At 36.2% G+C, this 26005-nt stretch overlaps 1 protein-coding gene across 2 annotated transcripts in view; it reads right to left on the bottom strand.

The window, feature by feature from the left end:
* Positions 1-839: 839 nt before the first annotated feature.
* The window catches only part of slc23a2 (solute carrier family 23 member 2), a 71424-nt gene continuing 46258 nt past the window's right edge, over positions 840-26005 (bottom strand). For both annotated transcript variants that reach the window (XM_087265251.1, XM_087265252.1), the window contains 10 exons: positions 23758-23846; positions 22912-22979; positions 18695-18876; positions 18492-18612; positions 13753-13909; positions 8920-9067; positions 7714-7819; positions 5918-6185; positions 5734-5829; positions 840-2260 (listed from right to left, as the gene is read on the bottom strand). In XM_087265251.1, coding sequence (XP_087121377.1) covers positions 2016-2260; positions 5734-5829; positions 5918-6185; positions 7714-7819; positions 8920-9067; positions 13753-13909; positions 18492-18612; positions 18695-18876; positions 22912-22979; positions 23758-23846 — 1480 coding nt within the window. In that variant the 3' untranslated portion in view covers positions 840-2015. The remainder of the gene's footprint in view (positions 2261-5733; positions 5830-5917; positions 6186-7713; positions 7820-8919; positions 9068-13752; positions 13910-18491; positions 18613-18694; positions 18877-22911; positions 22980-23757; positions 23847-26005) is intronic.

The raw sequence follows: 26005 nt of genomic DNA, 5'->3' as shown, positions 1-26005 counted from the left end.
AACTAGCTTAGGCTGGTTTAAGCTATTTTTTCAGAAGAGATGTAGGTCTAAAATCTAACAATGTCGACAATCAATGAAGATAAGACAACTTTACTCAAATTAATTTATCCAAATAAGGTCTGTGGTAAATGTGACTTGAAGGTACGTTTTTGCAAAGATGTTTTGCTGAACAAATTACAAATGAACACACTCAACCACAAAACATATCAAGAACTTACTTTTTCAAAAAATAAACATCTTTGGTACTGATGTGTGTCAATATTTTTTTTAGCAAAACATTAAGGTATCATCAAGTTATGTTTAACAGAATTTATTTCACTCATGAACTTAAAAATCCCCATTATTAAAACCCACAGGACATCTTTAGGTAACCAGCAGTGCATAAGTCTTCCAGGTTTAATGTTCAGATTGCCGCCCTCTATATAAATGCCCACTAAACTCTGCTCTTCCTCACAAACAAACCACATCAGCAGTGCTTGTGGGATCTACAATATAAACCACATTCACATCAACAGCGGTGAGGAAGCGTCACCTACATCAAACAAAGGACAGACCAAAAAAAAAAAAAATGTGGCGCTCAGAACCGAGCTCAATATAGTTATAAAAAACGTTTTCCCCACCGTCTTTCAACAAGACCTGAGTGCAACCATTCTCAAGTTTTTCCCTTCCAGTCTTCCTTCTTTTGCAAACCATGCACTGATTATACATTCGTGTTTTTTTTTTTCTGTGCGTGTCATTTTACCTACTGCATAGCTTTCCTTGACTTGCGTCCGCCTCTGAAACTAGCAATTCAAGGTGGCACAAACAGTATTTATTACTGGTGATAAGAAACGCCCTCATTTTTCAAGAACTATTTATCAAAATAGCAGCTAACTAACGACATAAACTTGAGTGACTCAATCTTTTTAAGGCATTGGGACTTGGTTCACCCAGAAAGAAAATTCTGTTATTTACTCTCATGTCATTCGAAACGCCAAAGATTTCGGTTATTTTCAAAACGCTAATTAATTTTTCTTCGTTCTTTTTTTCCCCACACATAAATACTTTTATTGACTGATAAAATTGTAATAAAATTGGCCAATATGTATTATTTTTAAGTTGTCTTTCTTAAGATTTAGAATTTTTATAATTTCGATCAGATACAATCTAGAGGCAAAATATCTGTTTTTATTTCCCTCACACAAAGACTACTAACAATTCGTAAAATTGTGATTAAACTGACCATCATGTATTAATTTTAGTTTGTATTTCTGAAGATTTTGAATATCGAAACTTGGATCAGTTACAATCGAGAGGCAAAATATCTCATATTTCATAAAAAATATCATAATTTGTGTTCTGAAACGAAACAAAGCTGAGTAAACGACAGAATTTTCACTTCATGTTGAACTAACCCTTTAAAATCATAAAAACTTCTGGAAGTTAAAATCACGAACAAGCAAACTACATTTTGTGCGTTAATTCAAGCAGTGCAATTCAAACATAAAGCACAATAACCTTGCATCACTAAGTAAACCTTGCGATCCACTTTGTTCCATAACTGTGCCATGCATAAAGCGAGTGTGGGCTTGTTGTGAACGGGCATGTGTGACAATGGAACTCATTAGCATGTCATTTATCGTCAAACGCATCTGATTATCGACATACCAGACGGAGCAGTGCAGGTCGGCCAAAGAAAGGAACACTGATACTAGAAATGCGGAGGATTTTATAAAGTGTTTTCCATCAATCAGTCTGTGTTGCCACATCCTCCCACATAAAGAGACGAACGTGTATAACTGCCTTGCTTCCACTCGCCGTTGTCATTGGGACAATTTCAGATCCGCCTGAAAACCGCTCAAGAAACCGCCTTTAGTGTTTGATGACAAGTCGATCAAAAGGAAGAGTTTTTAAAGGATGAAAGAGTCTGAAGCTGGTTGTGTATTTAAGGATAGGACTGCAGAATTCACTGACTGGGTGGAATGAAGCTTCGCGATGACTGTCTAAAAACCTACCGGATAGGGCGGTGTTTAACACTATACTCCACTTTCTCCCAGTTCTGGTTTGGCTGGCATGCTTTCGTCTTTCCTGTTTCGACAGCTGTGGGTGAAGATGCTCCACTGGTAGCCGGCGAAAGTTGGGCTTATTGGAAGGTACTGGAAAATGCGATGGCGCCGCAAGAAGTCCATACCAATTGGAAGGTCGTAGGATTCCATTCGTTCCCGTTTAGATGAGCTGTTTCCACGATTCATCTTACGGATGCCCCTCTCCTCTGCAGTGCCTGATATAGAAAGTTAATGAGAGGAAAAAATAGTAAATTATCTAAAATGTGAAAAATAAAACTGAAAAAAGGTGCGTAATGCTTCATAAATATTAATGGTAAGGCTATGTGATCGATTTGTTTGTTTGTCTGCTTCTGAAAGAATCGAATGTCAGATGCACTTCAATAATCATCAGCTCAAGAAGTTCGCTATTTCAAATATAGATGCGCACGCAAGCTATGTTGAGAAAGCAAAACCGCTCATGCTTTAGACAGCCTTGTAAACAACAATGGGGCACAGGGTAGTTCTGGTTTTCTTCTAGGCTTTGTGGCTGTTCATCAAGACGACAACAAGGTTTGTTTGAGCTCAGATCAACCATGGCTTGTAACTTTATGTATGTATTATTACGGTTTAATGTCCCGGCTGTGCATTTGAAAATGGCGCTTCCTTTGTTTTCATTCTCCTGGCTTGTGAACGAGCTAGTTACGTATCTCTGTAAACCAATAGCGTTCAGCTGCGAGGCTTGCTCCGCCTTTTGGTACCCTTTTGTTATGCTAGGTACCCCTGCAGAAGGGTACCCAAAAAGTGTTACGGGTATGGTTTGCTTTTTGGTGCCTTTTGACAGTGGCAACTGCCATAAAAGCATACCAAACCGAACTGTACCGCACAACTTAGTGGAAACTGGCCATTTAATGACATGCCAGTTTCTAGGTGACCCACTAATTATAAGCACCATTACTACAAGTTTTAATATTATATTAACCGATTTACTGCATTTGAAATGAACACTAAACATTTTAACAAACAAACAAAATAACACCTGCATGCGCCCACCGGCACTACACGCACTGCTTGACATGAGTAAAACTTAGTTAACAATACACAGCACAGATAATACTGAAATAATAGGTAATTATTTGCATACGTCATCTTAATAGTAATACCGTTTTTTCATGAGCTGCACTATTAGTTATATCTTAATGAATGAAAGCCCTTTTGCGATGGTGTTTGTGGTGTTACATTTTACATATAGCTGCCACTTGCATAGCTGAAAGCATCCTGACAATTAAATTAAGAATTAAACAGAACCTCTTGCACCTAAAATGTGTAGATTTGGCGAACGTGATTACCTTCAAACTCCGTCACACCGGCTTTATGGTGAATGCTTAAGTCATTTTCATAGCAGACTTTAAACACTAGAAGTCTTTTGTCCACTCTTCGAAAAAGAGTAAACGATGGATTAACATTCGCCACATGATCTCTAATCAGATGTGTCATTATTTGTAACTTTAGGTGTTTTCTAAAACTAAATCTGTCAGTGTTATTTTCCTCCCATCTTCAGTACTTTACATGTTCGTGGCTTTAGCTCTCCCTGTCATCTAAAGAAAGGCATCGACTGAGTGATTGACAGCTGATATTAATCAATCCGTTCGCATTCAGTTCTAGAGCAGTGGGCCAATCAGAAGAGCTTGAAGGCGGGGCAAGCATAGCGCGCTTTGTTTACTGCAGCAAGTTGACATGACAACTGTTTTAAACTATTCATGAGCGCTGCGTTTGGCGTCTCAGGTGCTAAGATGCGTTCTGCGTGAATGTCTCCTAAATCTGCGTGTGCGGTAAACATTTTGCAGTGAAAATTGGTCGCACGACACCAATTTTATGCAGTCGCACAAATGCTCCCAAATATATTTTGAGGTTGCATACATAAAATTTTAGACGCATATGAGGCCAAAACAGTCGCAATTTCGAGCCCTGAAACTATGCTGTTACTATGCTGTGCTCTTTTCCATATATATACTGTATACTGTAGCTGATTATTTATTATTGATTTTTTTATTAGTGTTTGCTACTTCACACTAACTTTATTTACTCTTTATTCAAACTCTTTCATATATTTTATAATCATATTAAATTATTATTTAAGATATTATTTTAGTAGCAATGCTTTACAATAACAACTAATTTGATTTAATATAATGATTTATTACTACCACAACTACTACTACTACTACTACTAATAATAATTCATTCATTCATTCATTTTCTTGTCCGCTTAGTCGCTTTATTAAGCCGGGGTCGCCACAGTGGAATAAACCGCCAACTTATCCAGCAAGTTTTTACGCAGCGGATGCCCTTCCAGCCGCAACCCATCTCTGGGAAACATCCACACACACATTCACACACACACACTCATACACCACGGACAATTTAGCCTACCCAATTCACCTGTACCGCATGTCTTTAAACTGTGGGGGAAACCGGAGCACCCGGAGGAAACCCACGCGAACGCGGGGAGAACATGCAAACTCCACACAAAAATGGCAACTGAGGAGAGGCTTGAACCAGCGACCTTCTTGCTGTGAGGCGACAGCACTAACTACTGCACCACTGCCTCGCCCTACTACTACTACTACTACTAATAATAATAATGTCATTTTCATCCGTTTATCCGGGGCCAGGTCGCGGGGATAATAATAATGATAAATAATAATTTTATTTATTTATCAATCAATGTTTTTTGAACAAACTAATATTTAATATGGTCCAAAACATCAGAAAAAGCACATTATAGATATAATTTATATTAAGCATTTACAATTCATTATTGCGGCATGATTAATTAGAAATAAATCAAAATTTAAACATGAAGTGGTAAGTTTATTATTTAGTTTTTTAACTAAATAATGATTTAATGATTTTAAATCATTTAATGGTAATGATTTAAAATAATTTCTAATTTGCTTTAAAATAATGAGTTAATAATAATAATAATAATAATAACAATAATAATAATAATAACAATAATAACTATTTATTAATTAGTTAATTAATGTATTGATCAATTAGTAAGTTAGTTAATAATAAATTAAGTAATTTATTTATTAATCAATGCTTTTGAACAAACTAATATTTAAAATTGGTCTAAAACATTATCTGGACCAAATATATGTACCAAATATGGAAATATGTAAATATAAAAATGTGGAATAAAAAATGTTTTGCATTTATTTTTTCAGTTTTAATTAGTAAAAGAAAACATGAATGAATTTACTTTTGATCCAGTAATTATCAACAGTTTTCTTATTCTTCTAGCTTTATCATCTTTATTTTCAAGAATGAGAGCTACCACGTGAATTTGCTTTGACAAAACAACAGGATTTTTTGAGTAATTACCTTTTTCTTTACAGCAGGCGAAGCATTTCAATCTTTTTGACTTCAGATTTCCGGTCTAATTAACTTTCATTCATTTTTCGACATTTAAAATGCTCTTTCTGCAGCATGATGTTGCAAACTTATATTTCCTTATTATATTATTTTGCAATGTCTGTATAGTCATGAACACACTTGCTTGTAGAGGAAATAGTTTGACCGTTTACTGCCGTATATTATTCCTAGTCAATTCTCTCATAAGCAACTAAATCGGTAGTTCTAAAACAAAAACGAGTGCACTTCAACATTAAAGAATGAGGTCAATATTTTAATTATGTGCACCTACCTGGAATAGTATTATCCAACACAAACGCCACTGAACCGCCAACAAACATGGCAGTCGTCAGAAGAACATTCAGCACTTGATCGATCTGCACTATACCTACGACAGAAGAAAAGAATCATGTTCCCCACAAATACCTCAAAACACAACCAACATCATTCTCCATGTGGTATATATGTGCATCTACCAGTGACTAGTGGGTTTTCTTTAAGGTAACTAGGCAGAACCAGGCCGAAGAAGATGGAGAATCCCAGGACAAACAGGTTGCGGGACGAGTTGAGATCCACAAACTGCAGGTTGGAGAGGCCGACGGCGGTGATCATGCCGAATAGTGTGCAGAATAAAGCTCCAAGGACTGGGTCCGGCAGCGATGCAAACAGAGCGCTAAATTTACCCACCATTCCTAGCAGTAGCATGAATGCTGCACCATACTGGATGACCCTCCTGCTGCCCACCTGCACAGTTAATGAGAGACAAAAGTGCTTATTTATTTTAATTAAATGATAACGTTGTGATTCTTAGTGCTTTGAAATGTGCATTCTCTTAATCTGTTTGACAATTGCAACTGAAACAAACTATAGCATTAAATGAAAAGAAAATGAGAAATGTCTTGAATGGGGAGGGACATGTTAGATATTAGAGTGCATTTGATTGGTCAGAAGATTTGATGAGAAATTGAAGCATGAGGTGATGTCAAAAAAAAAATATTGATCCATTTAGGCCACAGGTGTCCAGCTCAGTTCCTGGAGGGCCGCAGCTCTGCACAGTTTAGTTCTAACCCTAATTAAACACACCTGATCAAACTAACGGAGTCCTTTAGGCTTCTTTGAAACCTAGCATCTAAAAAAATATAACAAAGAACTACTGAACTGAAATTAAATAATTAAAAATAAACCTGCGAGACCTAATTTATATCCTGTGGCAAAAATATTTTTATTATACTTTTAGTGATCTGCTTAAGGTAGGTCAATTAATTTTTTTACTTATGATGAAGCAGCATTCAACTTAAGCTCTTTAGACCATGCTCCTGACCGTTTCTCAGAGTTTCGCGGTAATGTCTTTAAATAAATAATTTATTTAGGCCTATTTTCATTATTCATTTATTTTCATTATTCATTTATTTTCATTATTCGCTTATTATTATGTACAATAATTGAGACATAAAATGAGATAGTAAAATATAATCAACAACGAAAATGTAAATAAAAACAGAAATAAAAACATAAATGAAAATGTCTTGCCTTAGTCCTATCAAAATAGAAAACACTGAACATCTTTCTATATTTAGGCTAAAATAATGCTTTATTTATTTATTTATTTAAGACTACTTATTTGTACTGAATGTTTGTGCTTTAGTTGTGATTTAGTTGTCTTTTATTTCTTTAGAACAGTAGAACAATAGCATAAATTCTATAGCATAAATTCATACAACTGAATAAACAGTTCTTTATAGTTTTCTGGAGACAATATTGAGTTATAGAAATAAATAATCCAATATACTGTGTGTGTGTGTGTGTGTGTGTGTGTGTGTGTGTGTGTGTGTGCGTGTGTATATATATATATATATATATATATATACACACACACACACACACACTCAACATTTGAAGTGGATGAAAACCTTTCATCAAAGTATTTAAAAACACCCATTGTTGTCATGATAATTTTGAAATTTCTTGTGATCCACTTCAAATGTTGACTACTGTAGTCTTCATTGTAGAAACAATTCACTACAATCAATCTCTGTTAATGCTAAACATTTGATCATTTCTTGTGCTAGATTGGTTTAAATTCACTTGAATCCCTTTTCACATTAGAGTTAAACTTTTGATGTGTTTTCTAAACTGTTTTCTGCATAATTATAATCCCAACTCAACATTGAACGCTGAAACCATATATCATATAGCCCTATACGAAACCAAATTTTGGTAGTTAGTGAACACAAAAGAAACCGAAAAGGCACTGAATATGAAAAGATTGTACTTTTGTGATGCCCAGCACTCCGATGTTTGGGCTGGAAGATGTAGAGCCATTTCCAGTGCCAAAGACTCCATCAAGAACACAGGAAAGGCCCTCTGTAAAGATCCCTCTGGGGAAAACAATACATTCGATTTATGCATTAGCACTGTAGACAAATAAATGGATAACTTCCGTCCGCTAAAGAAAAGTACATAGCAAAAATGCCCCAAAGATGATTTGTGGTGCAGATCTGATATGGATAATTAAACATGTTTAGAACTGGTTGCACCAAAAAGAATTAAATTAAGTAGAGTTTAGAGCTAATCAAGGATTTGTTGATCTGGGCTTTATTTTAACTTGAGTTATGTTGCACCACTTCATTTTAACACTTTACATGGGACCTATTATACCCCTGTTTACAAGATGTGAAATAAGTTTCAGTGTTTATGCAAAGTTTTATCTCAAAATACTCCAAATTTTTTTATAACTCTTTAAAACTGTCCTGGGGGAGCACGGTGGCTCAGTGGTTAGTGCTGTCACCTCACAGAAAGAAGGTCGCTTATTTGAGTCCCAGCTGAACCAGTTGGCATTTCTGTGTGGAGTTTGCATTTTCACCTTGTGTTCACGTGGGTTTCCTCTGGTTTCCCCCACAGTCCAAAAACATGTGTTATATGTGAATTGGATGAACTAAATTGGTCATAGCGTATACGCGTGTGTGAATGCGAGAGTGTATGGTCGTTTCCCAGTATTGGGTTGCGGCTGGAAGGGCATCCACTGCGTAAAACTTATGGCGAAACAGTTGGTGGTTCATTCCTCTGTGGCAATCCCTGATAAATAAGCGACTAGGCCAAAGAAAAATGAATGATTGAATGAAACTGCCCCTTCTAGGCTCAAATTGAGCTGTTTTTGGTGACTGTGGCTTTAGATTCAAATGAGATTGTGCTCTATTTAAAAAGACTTACAAAAGCCTGTGCATTGAAATTGTGATAGATTCAAAACAGGACTAATATTATCTTTGTGAAAAACTGAAAATGTCAATAGAAGTGCCTCAGAAGGTTCTCCATGGAGAGACTGTGTTCCTTTGTGTAGCTTAAAACTGCTGTCTAAACACGATTTAAAGCTTGGTGCAATATAAATATTACATAAACCTTGATTTAATCTAGATTAAGTTTATCAAGTTATTGGTGCAACCCACCCCGAATCTTGAAATCATGTGTGTTTGTGTTGTACCTGTTAATAGCATGTATAGGAGGTGGAGGGGCACCGGAGAGACGGGCACAGGCATAATAGTCCCCGATGGACTCAATAATACTGGCAACAACGGCACTCAGCATCCCAATCACCCCTGCTGCGGTCACTGTGGGCAGACCCCATTGGACTGGAACACACAAAGCATTATGAGTAATCGATTTAGAATGAGTATACAGAAAGACCCATCCACCTTTTCCTGGATCTGACGACCCGATTTCAAATTTAGGATTGCACTTACAGTTTGGGAAACTGAAACAAATCATTTAAAAAAATAAGGCTGTACTTCAAATAAAGCAGTGGGGAATGAGTGAGTGGGACATTTGACTTTGTGTTTTATTTATCCATAAAAATTAATTTACGCTTGGTATATTAACGTGACATTAATCTGTGCCTGTAGCTCTTTTCAGTAAAGTGTGTATTGTACCTTCAGATTATTTTCTCTTTGCATTGCATACAGTACAGTAATATTTAATAGGTCCAGGAAACTGCAGTCTTGTTTAGAGTTTTTGGGGTTATTTGTGGTGTGCTGAATACAATTGATTCATTCCAATTGTATTTAATAATAGTTAATTTAATAATTGATGGATGAACTGTGAGAAGAGCAATAACACCGGTTTGTCTGCCACCTTAGTTTTGAGTAGTATTATTGTAGGATATTAAGAGTTTGCCTTTATCTTAAAAGATATGAGACATGTCAAAAAGAGTACTTCATTTTATTAAATGGTGTACTTATAGAGTAGGGTTGGGTAGAGCTGCAAAAAGGCTACAACCCCAAACAATACCCAACCCTTTTACAGAGTACTTCAAATCTTAGGTAATAAAAAAAATTGTACTAGCGCATAATATATATTTTAATCATACAATAAAGATTATTATGATTATATATTGTACTGTGCCACAATAAGGGCGTTCAGAAGATCAGATTAAAAGTTACACCTAATATAGGGTTAAATACTTGAACAGCAAGCTACAATATAAGAAACTCTATAGCTAGAATATAATTTTTATTTTATTTGCAGAAGTCTAATGGTGTTTGTTTATTACAAGGTCTGGCCTGAAAAGCCAGTTGGTAGATCACTGGGTTTGTAAGGCCGCAACACATAAACAGAAACACAACCACAGAGAGAAACAAAATCATGAACAGAAGCACAAACACAAACATCAACTTACCGGTATAAATGTTTTTCATGGAATAATCAAAGAAAATGATTTTTATAGTGTATAAACTATATGTTCAATTCCTTAACGCACAAACTTTGACAAACTCCTGGAGGACCACAGCTCTGTTTAGTTCAATAGTCTGTTTAGCAGTCAGAGTTTAGTTCCAACTAGTGCTGTCAATCGATTAAAAAAAATTAACTAATTAATCGCACCTTTTTTGAAAAATTAATCACGATTAATCGCATATAAAATACTGAAACTTGGCTATTCAAATGTAAAATTAATGTAAACGCAAGACAAAAACTATTTAAATTCAAAATATAATTGTTTATTAGAATTAAAATTCAAAATATAATTGTTTAATAGAATTTGTGTTTAACTTGTAACACAGATTTCTTCATGTAAACAACATACCCACAATAAACCATCAAGATCCTGGCTTGACAGACATATTTATTAAAGAAATTAAAACACAGGCATGTTAATGACATTTAAATTTCAAAACAATTAATGCCAATAAAGAAAACATTGATTTCCAAGTTGGATTCTAAGTGGACTGCAAAAAAATGCCAAAATACAGGAATTGCAGATATGGAAAATGAAAAATTATAATAATAAACTATAGAATACAAACTGTAGCACTTATTGTAAAGTTTTATTGCTGTGAGTTGAGAACATTAATTATAGAGTAGAAACAATTTAGCTTAATCCTCCTTTACATTCATCCAGTTGCTAAGACTAGAAGTATCCCGCAAGTGCACAGAGACTCCCAAATGCCCGCAAATGAATGATAATTTCACGTCTCGCGCACGCACGCCCCTACTCAGATACATCGCTCACTCCACCCCTGACACCCCTCAAGGGCCTGACATAGACACGCACACAGACACACACACAACGCGCTGCAGACGTTTTGGCCCCAACGGCCTTCCATACTGGAGCGACTCCCCTCAGATTCAACACGCATGATCACGTTCATCAAATTTGCTTAAACTAAGCGTCCTAAAGTATTACTGTATTTCACAAGGATTCTGACACAACAACGCGTTTGCGTTGCGTTTAATGAGGAAACACGATAAACTTGGAGGGCTCATGCTGAAAGGTAGAGTAATGCCCTTTCTTTGACAGCTTGCGACTTTACCAGAGACTTTCTGAGTACATTCACATAAGACACCAATACACCGATTTTTAATATGATTAAGATTATACTCTTATTAAAATTCTACCGTGTAGCCTAAGCAGTGATTTTATTACCTTAAAGGAACACAGAGTCACAAAATGCGGAGGATTTTCTTTCTGTTCGCCATGCGGTATCAACTTACAACAGAAAGTTAAAAATGAAAAACCCGAAATTGCATGAAACTTTGGAGAGCCTGGTGATGCGACTAATTGTTTTATATTGAAACTTGCCTTCAAAAAGTGCTTCCTTGGTCTTATCCACAAGTCTTGTGTGTTGAACACACGACCACCACAACAGGAAGTAAAAAAAACCTGCAACTGCGTTAATTGCGTTAATTTTTTTAACGCGTTAATTATTTAAAATTAATTGCATGCATTAACGCACTAATTTTGACAGCGCTAGTTCCAACCCTAACTAAACACACTTGATCAAACTTATTAAGTGCTTTAAAGTACGTTTAGTAGTCAAAGTAGCTGGAAGTCATTCATTTTCAATGCAAGATGGCGGCGATAAGCGGTGAGGCACGTCTTCGCCGATGTGGGAATCGAGGAGAGCTGAAATCAAGTCAATAATGTAATGAGCTATGACACGGTTCGGCAGCAAGCAATCAGAAGTCCACCACTTAATAAAAGTCCAGAGAATACAGTCACTTTGAACTTTGGTTCCCACCACAGTTTTTCCCAAGGGTTTGATTATTGCGGTCGCCGGATTTTCAATTATTTGCAATGTTTTCTTACAGGAACATACATTAAAAATAATTACTGGCGAGTTACTAAAGTGCATTACTATATATATATATATATATATATATATATATATATATATATATATATATATATATATATATATATATATATATATATATTATTTTTTTTTTCTTTAAAAAAGCAGGAATCTCATGCAACATTACAAAACAGTATGTAACGGTATCAGAATTTCACGGTACGGTAATACCTCGGTATGAATGTCACGGTACGGTATTTATTGAATCATTTACAGGAAAAAACAAAACTTATGAAAATACTCAAAAAAAGTGCCAAAAGTGTCAAAGACATACAAATTAGCCATCTATCTGTAAGCTTTGAAACAGGAACTTCAATTTTAATAACAAAAAAATATTAAACCATGTAAAAAAATAAAGTTTCAATTTAGTATTGTTGAAAACTCATCACATTCAACATTTAATCACTCACTCACTTACTTAGATAGAGATGGGTTTAAAGGAAAATTATCATATAAATATAATCTGGTAAAAGCTGGTATCTCTGGGTATTTACAATGTCCCCTGCAACAGAAAAAACCCTCTCATTTGGGACTGAGGTTTCTGGGACTGAGAGATATGACTTGGCCCAGGTTGACAGCAGTGGGTAACGTTGTGCATTGTCTTTCCCCCACTTGAGAGGACAAACCATGAGTGAGATAGAGGTCTCATGTCTGCATCAATCTGAACAGTGTGCTGTGTTTCTGCAGGCACGTGCACACACAGTGCTTAACCTGTGCAGTGCACATGCCCTTTTTAGTCTTGGATAGAAAGTTCCCTTTCAAAATGATCAAAAGTGCCCCCGCGACACGACATACCCTCCGTCCCCGCTTTTCAGTACGCGCGCGACAACACAGCTGATCAGAACTCGCGCGACAACACCTCTATTCAGTACGCGCGCGGCGACAACACCCGCTTTAGGGTTTTCCAGCTCTTTTTGATCCCCGCTTCTAGCAGCACACTCCATTTCCGCATTACTGGATCTGTAGCGACAACAGACCGCAAGGGATTATGGCCAAGCCTGGGCTGATGGGAATTGTAGTTTCCGGTACCTCCCGTTCGCTTCATTCACCTGAGCAAATTTTCTCAGAAGACCTATAGTTTTACCGAGTCATGCGACTACGGTAATTTTGAAAAAAATTAATATTGCGGTATGACGGTATTTACAATACCGTTACATCCCTACAAAACAGTATTGCTGTCTCTGGATATTTTAGACATATGGATACATTGGATAATTAAGCACCGCAAAGCAACACTACCTTCAACTTGGATCTTCCATTGTTAAATTAATTTCATAAAAAGTGTGCAACATTTTCATGCAGAAAGCATGTTTTATGCAGAAATGTAACTGATATGATACATCAACAATCTAGCAAATGTTGACGCTCTCACTGCCGGAACTGAAAGCAGACAGCATTGTTGTCAGGGTGGCGAGAGCAACCTTTGACGCTCTCACCGCCTTCGGTGTAAACGCACAATTAGGCTTGTTTGATACCTACAGGTAGATGTGCTGAAGCAGGGCTGCAGCCCTCCAGGAATTGAGTTTGACATCTCAGCCTTAACCCTCTGACAATTTTTCACTTTGTAAAGGTGGTTTACCTCTCACTTTTAAAGTCATCTGGTTTACAATGACATAAGAAATGTCCCCAAAAAAACATGCTTACATTGTAATACCCATGTCATTTCACACACAAACACATGCACTCACAGGGGTAGGGTATCTTAAACCACGGAGCGGCTGCCAGGATGCCCTGTCGAGCGTCTGTTCTGGCATAGAAACCGTATTTGTCCTTCTCAGGAGGAAACACATCAGTCACCGTAAAGATGAAGCAAAGAAACCACGACACCAGGATAGCCATGATGATCTACAGAGAAACAGAGAGAGACGGTATTAAAACAAGAAACTCTTCTTATGCTCAGTCCAACCAAACACAAAGCCAGACAGTGGTTGCATATCCTTCCCACCAGCAGACGGCACAAACACACTGCATGATCACGGTTCATTTTGAAGGATCATTGTGTGTGTTTTGGCTCCTCTCTCTGCCTCCCACACACTTTCACTGCCATGTCATTGTCTGCTGTGCTATCATGTAAAAGCCCAGGCCCAAAGCAGCTCATCTCTGAAACAGCATGCTAATTATGGCTTGTCATCAGAGCTAACAGCGGATTATGAGCCGTGCCAAGACTCGGAAAGTGCCAAGTCACACTACTGGCAACTAATGACTGGGATCATTTATTTATGGCATGTGGTTCATTTCAGAAATAAATGGAGTAGCATTCATTATTTATATTATAATACTTATATTTTCCATCACAACAATGGTGGAAACAACAACAAGAAAAATTGGCTAATGATTTATTAACACAATGAAGTAGAGAAAACCAAAACATAAAATAATAATCAGAGAACATATGAAGAGTTCAGATGCAAAACCCTCTAAAACCTATTTTCTTTTAAACCTCTAAATCCACCTATTGGGACAAGACAGTGTAATGAGATGAAAATCACGAAAGATGCAATTACAAATAATTTTACCAAACATAAAACACATTACACAAACTCCCTAAAATTATCTGTCTGTCAAGTAAGTTTCAAGTAATTATCTGTCTGTCAATTATCTGTCAAGTAAGTGGCGGTTCATTCCCCTGTGATAAACCAGAGAAAAGCAGAGGGAAAATGAATGAATGAAATCTGTCAAGTAGTTGCATTAATCAATAAGATTAAAATTAACATTAATTAAATCTTAATCTGTTGTCATTTCTGATATCTGGGATTTAGATTTAATGTAAGTAGAGCAATGTAAACATTGTAAGCTAAGCTTGATAGATTCAAATAACGTAGTGTAAAACATTATGAAACATCAATATCTGTGCATAAATATTCATATTAATATAAAAAGCTTAGTCACACTTTACACTAACGTTCATTAGTTAATGTTAATTAATGCATTTACTAACATAAACAAACAATGAACAATGCATTTACTACTGTATTTGTTCATGCTAGTTACGTTAGTTAATGAAAATACAGTAGTTCATTGTTAGTTCATGTTAACTCATGGTGCATTAACTAATGTTAACAAGCATGGACTTGGATGTTAATAATGCATTAGTAAATGTTCAATTATGATTAATAAATGCTGTACATGTGTTGTTCATGATTAGTTAATGTTAGTAAATGCATTAACTAATGAACCTTATCGTAAAGTGTTACCAAAAGCTTATCAGATAGGTAATAAAGAGTAATATCAATAATGTGTAGTTTTATACATTATATTTATCTTTTTAGAAAATAGCTTACATTAGCAAAAAAAAAAAAAAACTAGGTAGGTTTGGTTGGCAAAAAGGGGATGCCTCTTAGACCGTTTTAGAAGCTGTCATTCATTCTCAACATTTTGGTCTTTTGGTTTTGGTCCCTTGTTTATCCTCATAGCATCCACGTGGGATAAAAGAAAGGCCTCTTAGCTCTGTCTTTCATGAAACGCAGTTGGCGTATAATGTATAGTAAATCGGACTCAAAGAAGCGTCGCTGCTCAAAAAAAAAAAAAAAAAAAAAAACGTTATGAATGCATGCTACACTTCCGACTGCACATTGTGTTTTCTTATAATGCACAGTTTTTATGTAAGGGATGTTTTCATTTGCCATTTACTGACTATAGGACAGGCTCATGCAGTTTATCAAACTTCACCTTTTAAAATCGAAATCGAAAGTGGAATAAAACCATCTCCTTATAAAAGCCAACTCGCGCTCCTCATATGATTCAATTCGCTTCTGATTGGCTCTTGGGATGTATCGGCTTTTGCTTTCAAAGGCAAGTGGCGCTTAGCGGCTTTTTCCAACAAACTGTTATTTCTGAATGCACGGACCCTGGCATTTGGATGATTAGAAGCAAATCTATTTGTTGATGGTGTACTACGTGCCTAAAGCATTCACTCAATGTCATTATCTCATTTTTGGCGGTAATGGCGTTTAGCTGCTTTTGCATCTGAACTCTTCATATCAATTTCATTACAACTGTGGTTTTGGTGTGTATAATATTTACTATTTAAATAAATAAATTTTTGTGTGTCTGATTATTCTCATATTTTTTATTACAACCAGGGCTTGAAATTAACACCCGCCAACCAGCCAATTGCAGGTAGATTTCAGCTGTGGCGGGTTAGACAGCCGCTCCCACTAGCCACTTTGGCTGGTTAAAAAAAAAAAAAATGGCCAATGCTGGCTCGTCAATAAAGTTGCCAATAAGTTGCCAATGCTGGCTCGTCACTAAAGATTAGAATTAGGATTAGTTTATGACCGTTTGTCAATATTCTTGCACGTGTGATCTTAGAATCAAGAAGCAGCACGACTGACAAAAATAACTGTTCGGGTAAGCAAAAGAGAGAAGGTGAAAAACGAATGAGAAAATTCACACAGAGACACAGGCAACTCTCACGCACTGACAAGGGCTTTAGTGTCTTGCGCAATGCTGATGTGATATGCGCAAGTGTTTTAAAAGCTTGTGCGCTCTCGTTTCCTTGCGGAAAGCAACCATGCCTGGAAACACAACTACTATTGGTTCTCTTTGAAATAGACTGGAAAAAATGCAATGCTTATGTAGCCACGGTCCTGCTGCTTTCGAGAGCTCGAGATTGTTTGTAAGCAACAGCGGTTGCCTCTTTCGCTTTAACCATTAAATGAACAGATTATTAATAGGCCTAACGTTAACAGTGTGTGTGTGAACATCCTTTCATTATTGCACATGGAATGCTTTCTATCTGCTTTCTTTTGCTTACAGTTATTTTTGTCAATAGTTTAATTATCATCCTTTACAATAACATTGCTTTAATAGGAGATTAACTCAACATTTATGTATAGTTAACTTGTAAACTGGAACCTTTAGCCAGGACAGACTCCTGTGTATAGTTTTAGATGCATGACAACATTTTTTTTTTATGTAAATTGCTTTTCAAAAAGCATTTTTGTTGAATAAAAAGTGTATGTATACAGATATATTTTGCTTGTTTTAACCCATTATTAAAAATTTGTGGCAAGGAAAAAATGAGTTTGGTGTGGCCAGAGAAAAAAAAAAGGTAAATCCTTAGTGTTGAGACCTGAAAAGTTATGCGAAATAAAACTAATTGCAAAGAAACACTATAAAACCACAACAAATGTGCTCATGCACATTGAGCAAGGTCACAACACATTAAAAAGTTTAATGAACCAGGAGGCATGTAGACACAACACAATATTTAAATCAAGTAATTTTAGCAAGCCAAAGTAAAATATATGCATAAAAATATATATTTTCCCAACAACAAAATTGTGGCTAGTGAAAATGGCAAGTGGCTAGTAACATTGGAACACTACTAGCCACTGTGGCTGGTGATCAAAAAAGTTCATATGAAGCTCTGATTACAACCATGGAAAAATGTTTAACTTTTTTACGCTGATTTGTGTTTTTATTCATTTGTATTTTATTTATATATTCATTTTTAAATTCGGTCTCACTTTCTGTCACTAACATTACAGATGAGTAGAAAAATAATAAAATATAATACAAATCATTATATTATCATAATATATACACAATATCTATTTTATGCAATGGCATTCAGAAAAAAGAAATCCCTTCTTAAAATAACTGAATACAATACAATACAATACAATACAATACAATACAATACAATACAATACAATACAATATAATATAATATAATATAATAAAATATAATATAATATAATATAATATAATAAAAAAGGATACCATGTCATTGCCGCTATTTAAAGCAATTAAATACCCATTTTTTTCTACAATATAATATGATCTAACACAGTGGTTCTCAAACTGTGGTACGTGTACCACTAGTGGTACGCTGGCTTCCTTCTAGTGGTACACGGAGGAATGATGTATGTCATGTACATGCTACACACATTTAAAAATGTATCAAAAATGATGTATATAATATGCGATATATGACATAAAGCCTATATTTCTGAGGTGATCTGCCACGTTTTTTTTAACTGTGCAGAGTTGTAGCTGCTTTACTGGGCCTACTACGCTATTGTATTTCAATACTGCTCATTTTGGTGGTACTTGGAGAGACAATTGTTTTCTGAGGTGGTACTTGATGAAAAAAGTTTGAGAACTACTGATCTAACATATAACATATGAAACATTATGCCAGGGGTGGCCAACCCTGTTCCTGGAGAGCCACCTTCCAGCAGATTTCAGTTGCTACCCATATCAAACACACCTGAACCAATTAATTAGGACCTGAACACCACGTGATACTTACAGGCAGGTGTGTTTGATTTAGGTTGCAACTGAAACCTACAAAAGGTGGCTCTCCAGGAACAGAGTTGGCCACCCCTGCATTAAACAACATAATAACATCTCATTCTGCATTAATTCCCATCTGTGACTAACTGAAACCTATTTATCTTGGATTAACAGAGAAACTCACTGGGAACATCTTGAAGAGCTGCAGGCGGTACGACGTCCAGCCTTTTTTGGATTTGTAGACGGGGAGCGGCAGGTGGATGTTCCGCGCGTACTGAGAAAACAGCAACACCAGGAATATCGTCCTGTTTTAGAGAGATGGAGAGTTATACATCAAACACGGCGTTCACACAAAGCTAGTCATGTTTGCAGGACAGTAGGACTCACAGCATGGCAATGCCCCAGTGTTTGCCTGCTCGCTCGCCAGCTGCCTGGAAGCCCGACAACCCGATCAGGGTCACGGTAGGGGTGATTGTGAGAGGCCCAATGTATTTGAGCAGGACGCCAGGCAAACCCAAGGCCCCGATGACCACCTCGATTAGAGACGACACTATTATTGCACCTTGAATCTACAGACAGAGAGAGATATAGAGATACACTGTAAAAAATACTGGGTTCAACATAATCCCTTCATCTTGTCTCAACACAAAACAATTAAGTTAACTCAATACTTTTACAATTTTAAGTTAATTGAACATGAAACAATTAAGTTCTCCTTATAACATTTAAGCACTGTGTTGTTTCAACTTCTTTTAAATAAGTAGTTTCAACAAGCAGCGTGTGTAGAGATGGAGAGAGAGAAAGAAGGAAAGAGAGAAAAGAGATGGATGTGCAATTTAAGGTAAAGGTTAAAAGTGATTAAAGGTTTAAAAGTGTCATTGACGAAGGCCTCCAGACGGTGTAATGCGGTGTTTAATCTAGTTTTGCTTTGTCTTCATGTCTGCCAGGCTGAAATCGATATCAAATCTGTTTACACAAAGTCTCTAAAAAGAGACATAATCAAGTCAAATTGAAATGCAAATTGTTGGAAGCAATATCTACAGAGACACTGGAAATAATTCAAGGGCTTTAGTTAGACTTTAATAAAATAAAATAAAATAAATAAAAATAACAAAACAAAAGAAAATAAAACTGCTTTGCAGTGATTAGAAAAATTAGAATGAAGAGATTCAAAGAACACGAAGGTTCCTGGTTAACCTTTCTGTCGTGTTCGGGTCAAATCTGACCGATTTACAACTTAAAACACTCATAAATAGTGTGTTTCACATCTGATTGCCTCAAGGCCTTATGGACTTTTTTAATCAACCTTGTTACACCTGTGATGTTCCCAGTCAAAAGTGACCCCCTTAGCAAATTAATGGGTATCCAGGCTATATTCAACCATCAGACAGAAAACTTCCCCATACACACCACCCCAACTCTCTCACTCACACATTTCAGACAGAACAATGTCTTTTGAGGGCACACATCTCTTTCCCACGCTTACTGTATGTGTCGATTCTCCCACGTGATTACCTCCATTACATGTTCATTTTGTAATACACTTTCAGTGGCTATTGGTATTTTCACTGCAGGTATTTTATGAAATTCTAATTCCATAAATTTATTTTAAACACTACTTGAGACATAGCTCACAGCTAAACAATGTTGAATACAAATTTGGTGGTAAAAAATGTTATTTGTCCTAATATAAGAGCAGTTAAAACAGACCGGGAACACTAAAGTAAGGGGTGGGAGGTGAACACGACAAAAGGGTTAAAGGTTCTCCATGGAGTCATTGAAACCAATGAAGTAACTATTCTGTACACTTTTTAAGAGTGTTATCAAACGCTTATTTTCAGTGGAAAAAAAATCTTTAGATTTATGAAAGTGTTTTTTCCCCAATATGAAAAATGGTTCTTTGTAGCAAAAAAAAAAAGATTTTTTTCTATTCTTGCTGTGAAACCTTTTTCTGTTCTTGGCATCTTCATTATCAAGAGTGTAAAACAGTGGTTTAATGTCTACAAAAGTGACTTAATTTCAACCATAAAATGGGCAATTTTTTACTCATCGATGACACGTTGTAAATTTTGAGTCATAATAAATAATTACATTCCATTTTCACCATAAAGGCTACTAGTCATAGTTGGCTAATTTGTTTCAAAACAAGGTTTAAATTTGTTACATTGTTGCTCGTTGTTCTTGGTCCGGTTCACTTTCACACACAAGTTTCTAAACTGACCAAAATAGCTAAAAACAAGTCATGTGTGAGTAAACTCTCCTCACATTGGTCAGAGTTTCACAGTGTATTTTGCAGACACCTGCTCAGCTGGGGTGGTGGTTTGGTGGTGTTTGACAGGGTGCACACGACGGGTCTAAAGAGCGAGGAGGGATGCGGTAGGGAGGGGTGAGAAGGGTGCGCAACGTATTTGAGGACTTAGGGTGCTTTCACACCTACACTTTTATTTCGAACCTGTCTCGTTTGCCCAGTTAGCGCAGTTCGTTTGGCATATGTGAACAGGGCAATCGCACTCTGTTCCACGCCAAAGTAATCGCTCCGAGACCGCATGAGTGAGGTGGTCTCGGCTCGATTGAAATGAACCCTGGAGCGGTTCGATTGCAGTGAGAAAGCGATCCGATCTGAGCGCGGTTATATCACTGTCTTTTATGGATATGTAATAGGCATACGGCTATATGAAGAGAGAATTATGAGTAGGGCAGGAAGTTTCGCGAGTCTTCGGATGCCTGCAAATGAGTGATGATCTCCCAGTAATCTCGCGTCTCCCTCCCGGTCCTCAAATAGACATCGTCGCGCACTCTTCTCACCACTCCCCACCGCATCTCTTTTCGCATACATATCGCGCACGCACCTTGTCAATCACCAACCACCGCCTCTCCTGACAGCTGAGCGGGACGCTGCAAAATAAACCCTGACACTCTGACCAATGTGAGGAGAGTTAACTCACACGTGACTTGTTTCAGCTCTTTTGGTCCGATTAGAAACTCTGCAGTGTGAAAGCGAACCGCTCCAAGAGCAAAGAGCAACAATGTAACATTTGTAATCTCTGTTTCGGAACAACTGAATCGATTCACAGGTGTGAAAGCACCCTTAGAGGGAGACGCGCTATTTGCAGGAGATTATCACTTATTTGCGGGCATACGGGAGTCTCTGTACATTTGTGGGAGACTCCGGGAGGCTTAGGATGTCTGGACCTCTCGCCCTACTCATAATTCTCTCTTCATATAGCCGTATGCCTATTACATATCCATAATACACTGTGATATAACCAGGCTCGGATCATATCGCTTTCTCACTACAATCGATCCGCTCCAGAGTTTGTTCATTGAGCCGAGACCACCTCATTTATGCGATCTCGGAGCGAATGTTTTGCCACAGATCCAAGCGCGATTGCTGGATTCACATATGCCAAAGGAACCGCGGTAATTGGGCAAACGAGACAGCTTCCGAAACAAAAGTCTAGGTGTGAAAGCACCCTTAGAGAGGAGTGAATGGGAAAGTACCACAAACACGTTTCCGCATGCCAACTTGCTCAAATAATAAAAGAAAGATTCCATGAAAGCATTTTCACCATGTTTAAAAAAAACAAAAAAGGAGTTAGACTGGTAACAGCAGTAAGAAAAGAAAGAACAATGTCAAAATTAATGTTCTGCCCAAATACACTGTATTACAAACACCTCACAGGAGTGTTAATTATATTTATTGTTTTTATTTTTATTAATGTGATGCAAAGATAAAATAATACAAAAGTATAGCTTTTTAAAGGGCACCTATAGTGAAAAATCTAGCTGTCAAGCTAAATCAAGCTGTTTGGACAGACATATGGATAGGTATAGTGTATAGAGCGCCATATTGGGGTCATAAAACACACCCAGCTCTTTTTTTTTCTCAATTTAATAACATAAAAATGGTGGGAACAGTGGGCGGGGAGGACTAGCCTTAAAGGCCCAGTAAACAAAAACAGCAACAAGCTGTTTAGCGCTATTGACCTTATTCTAAAATGCGGAAGTGCGCCTGTTTTCGCGATTGTCTTAGAACTTCCGATTCAGTCACATATGGGAGAAATGACTAGGAATAATAAACGGCAGAAAATGGCCAAACTACTTGCTCAACAAACAAATGTTTGCATGACTACACAGACCAAGTAGCATAATATAATAAGAAAATATTAAATTGCAACATCAAGCAGCGTAACGAGCAGTTGTTAACGTCAAAAAATGAATGGAAGTGAATGTGACCGGAAGCCGCGAGACAAAAAGATTCAAATGGCAGCGCCCACTCGACAGCTGAGAATAAGGTGGATAAAACAGAAAGTTCAGAAAGCTACAATAAATAATCTGATAGGTGTTTTGAGCAGACACTTTACAGAAACATTCTTGGGACACAAAAGACATTTAATCTGGAAAAGGGGTAACCTAGGTGCCCTTAAAAATCAAAGTGTTATAGACTTTAGAGGAATTAAAATGCAGATGATGGTTAAAACTCATCATCACCTTTTTTTGAATAGGATCTATTAGTTCCTCTATAGATTTTCAGTGATCATTCCTCAAAAAAAACATTCCTTAATAAAATGCCCCTTAATAAACACATCTGTTAGTGTTTTTACCTCTCGTATCCTGGGGTACCAGATGTCCTCTGTGTGCGGCAGCTCTGTGCTATTTAAAAACAGAGTAGCTGAAAAGAAACACCACAATCACATTACTGCTGTTAAAAGTGTCTGTGTGCACGTGTGTTTGCCTGGTATTCACTAAACTGTAAGGACCAAATGTCACTTCAAGTATAGTAATACAAGTCATTTATGACCCTGTAAGGACATTTTTCTTTGGTCCCCATGAGAAAAACAGCTCATAAATCACACAAAATGTAAAAATGTTTCCTGTAAGGGTTGGAGCAGGACACACAGAGGATTTACATTGTAAAAGAAACCCATTACATCTATGGGAAGTATCCTAAACACATTAAAGTGTGTGTGTACTCATTTGTGTGGTTTAAATTAAATAAAAACATAGATATGACCTAGTTATATTTATTTAAGCTGGTTTACAAGGACATACCATGTGTCCTCATAATTCAAAATGCTTAAAAATCACACTTAACCGGGTCTTTTGATAGTCAAAATTGGTCACAGGTTTTCTGTTAGGGTTGCGTTTACTGGTACACTAAAAAATCCTGGTTGCCTAACATTAAGCGGAATCAAATTAACCTCATGAGTCCATTTAACGTATATTATGTTAAACTGACTTAAAACAGCTTATTAAACTAAGTTAATCATGTTCTAACTTAATTGTATACGTTACAATAAACTAAAAACATGTGCTGTCATGAATAATTGATCATATTTTTTTTGCAGTGTAGGCATTATAATAAATTTTACAGTATAAAATATATTATGCCTATAGGCAGACCTTGCAAACCATATATACAAGTGTGTGTGTGTGTGTGAGAAATGTACCTGTTGCATTACACTTCCATTTCTCCAGTGAAAGAATGGCTCTGGCTGGAGCGAGAAAAGCAAACGCACTGGCCTGGAACAACGGAAGCCTGGAGGCAGAAAAAACACACACAAAACACTATAATTATTGAAAAGAACATCCCATAATGACGCACACTCACACGCACATTCACACGCAGACACTACTGTTCCTCGAAAGCAACTGAAAGGAGATTTCAGATCATCATTCATTTCCCTTCAGTGATTGGTCTGCGTATGAGCTGATGGTAAACGAGTAATGATGGACATTGACTGATCGGTTTATGCTCATGTAATCAGACGCTTCACTGAACAACTGATCTCATCTTCAGTTTGATTAAACCAGGACTGCCCATTCGCACATGAAAGAGATCATTTGACAGATGTGTAACATGAGCAGACATTTAATCTGTTTTTTTTTTCTGACTCCATGAAGACACATTTTCGGCATATTTGAAGACCTTCTAGTATAAGATGTGGTACTGCTGTTGTAAAAAAAAAAAACAACAACATATGAACATCATGAAAAAGAAATTGAAAAAGCCATCATGTTTTAGTCATATTTGTTTTCTAAATAAACAAAATATATTGTAAAAGCTGTATACCATAGGTCTCAAACTGGAATTCTGGAGAGCCGCAGCTCTTTAGTTTTGCTCCAACCCTAATCAATCACAGCTGACCCAAATAATCAAGGTGTTCAAAGCTACTAGAGACTATGAAGCAGGTGTTAGTTGGAGCTAAACTATGCAGAGCTGCGGCCCTCCAGGAATTGAGTTTGAGACCATTGCGGTACATGGATATCTAGCTCACATGCTAGATGTTTAGATCTTTTCAAAATCTCTTTAAATAAAGTGATTATTTCACAATCAATTTTATCTAAAAGACCAGATTAAGTCACAATTAATAATTTTATGATTTTTTTGTCTAACAAACACAATAACATGTATACAAGGAATAAAATACCCAGAATAAATAAATAAAAATAAATAAATAAATGTATGATGAAAAGCACATTTAGAAAAACTAGAATAATCAAACCTAAAACAGACACAATCTAAATGGATGGATTGGTCTTTGAATCAATTGACTGCACTGTAAAAATGCTTAGTTCCACACAAACAAACTTTGTTGATACAACATGAAGAAATTAAGTTAACTTATTAGTTTTTTTTACTAATTTATTTAAGTGGATTAAACATAAATTAAGTTGTCCCCACAAAAAAAACCCAAGAACTAGTTTCAGCTCATTATAAATAAGTAGTTTGAACAAACAACAAACGTCACGTTTTAAATGTGTAATGTTAATAAGCATGCAGTGCTTCAGTCAGACCACTAGATGTCTCTCCACACACTCTTCATCCTGTCATCTTTGAAGCTTTTGATGTGTTTTTGCTTGTACTGCTGTAAAACTGCTGTTACATAAAGATCATTTATTTTTCCTTTTATAAATTCTCAAGAACACGCGATGCTAATTTGCAGACTAACAAAGAGTGAAGGAGGGTCATTATGAGCCAGGCATGACAATGTACACAGAGACTTCAAAAGAAGCATGTTTTATAAATGGCAGAATAAATACAGTGTGGAAGCACAGATTGCGTTTAAAAGGTTACATCATGTGTGTCCAGGTCATTTAAGGTGAAACATCAACTTTCATTCCCCTTACTGGAAATGTGCTTAGTTAGATGGTACAAGTAACATCTTTACCTGTATTTTAGCAGTTTTAGTTTTGGCAATTTTGTTGTATTTTCTAAAATGTCTGCAGTTTGTCTTAAATGTCTTACTTGTTTTTGGTTTTAGGCCTATAGTTTAGATTTAGTAAATAATAAAGTTGTAGAAATTGTTTCATCATAACACTGTCATTTTTATTGTTGTAAAGTAGTTTGTTTTGGTGTTTTCTATTTAGATTAGATTGAGTAAATTATTTTAAAGTTTCCTTAAATATTTTATTTTTAGATTTTAACATATTTATGTTTTGAAAAATATTTAATATGTATTTTAATATATTTAAGTGTTTAAACATTATTCAATTATTATTTAATTTAAATAATAAATGTAGTAATTAATTTAGTAATTAGCAGTATGTTAAAATGTTAGTTTTAGTTAATATTTTAAATTAATTTGATTCTTATCTGTAATTTCATTTATTTTAATTAGATTTAATTTTATTTAATAGTATGAAATATTTAGCTACAGTTGAAATCAGAATTATTAGCCGCCCTTTGAATTTTTT

Source organism: Danio rerio, chromosome 8 (genome assembly GCF_052040795.2).
Source record: "Danio rerio strain M-AB ecotype USA chromosome 8, GRCz13ab, whole genome shotgun sequence".
Taxonomy (NCBI): domain Eukaryota; kingdom Metazoa; phylum Chordata; class Actinopteri; order Cypriniformes; family Danionidae; genus Danio; species Danio rerio.
The sequence above is the reverse complement of the archived record's forward strand: the minus strand, read 5'-3'. Positions and strand labels throughout refer to the sequence as shown.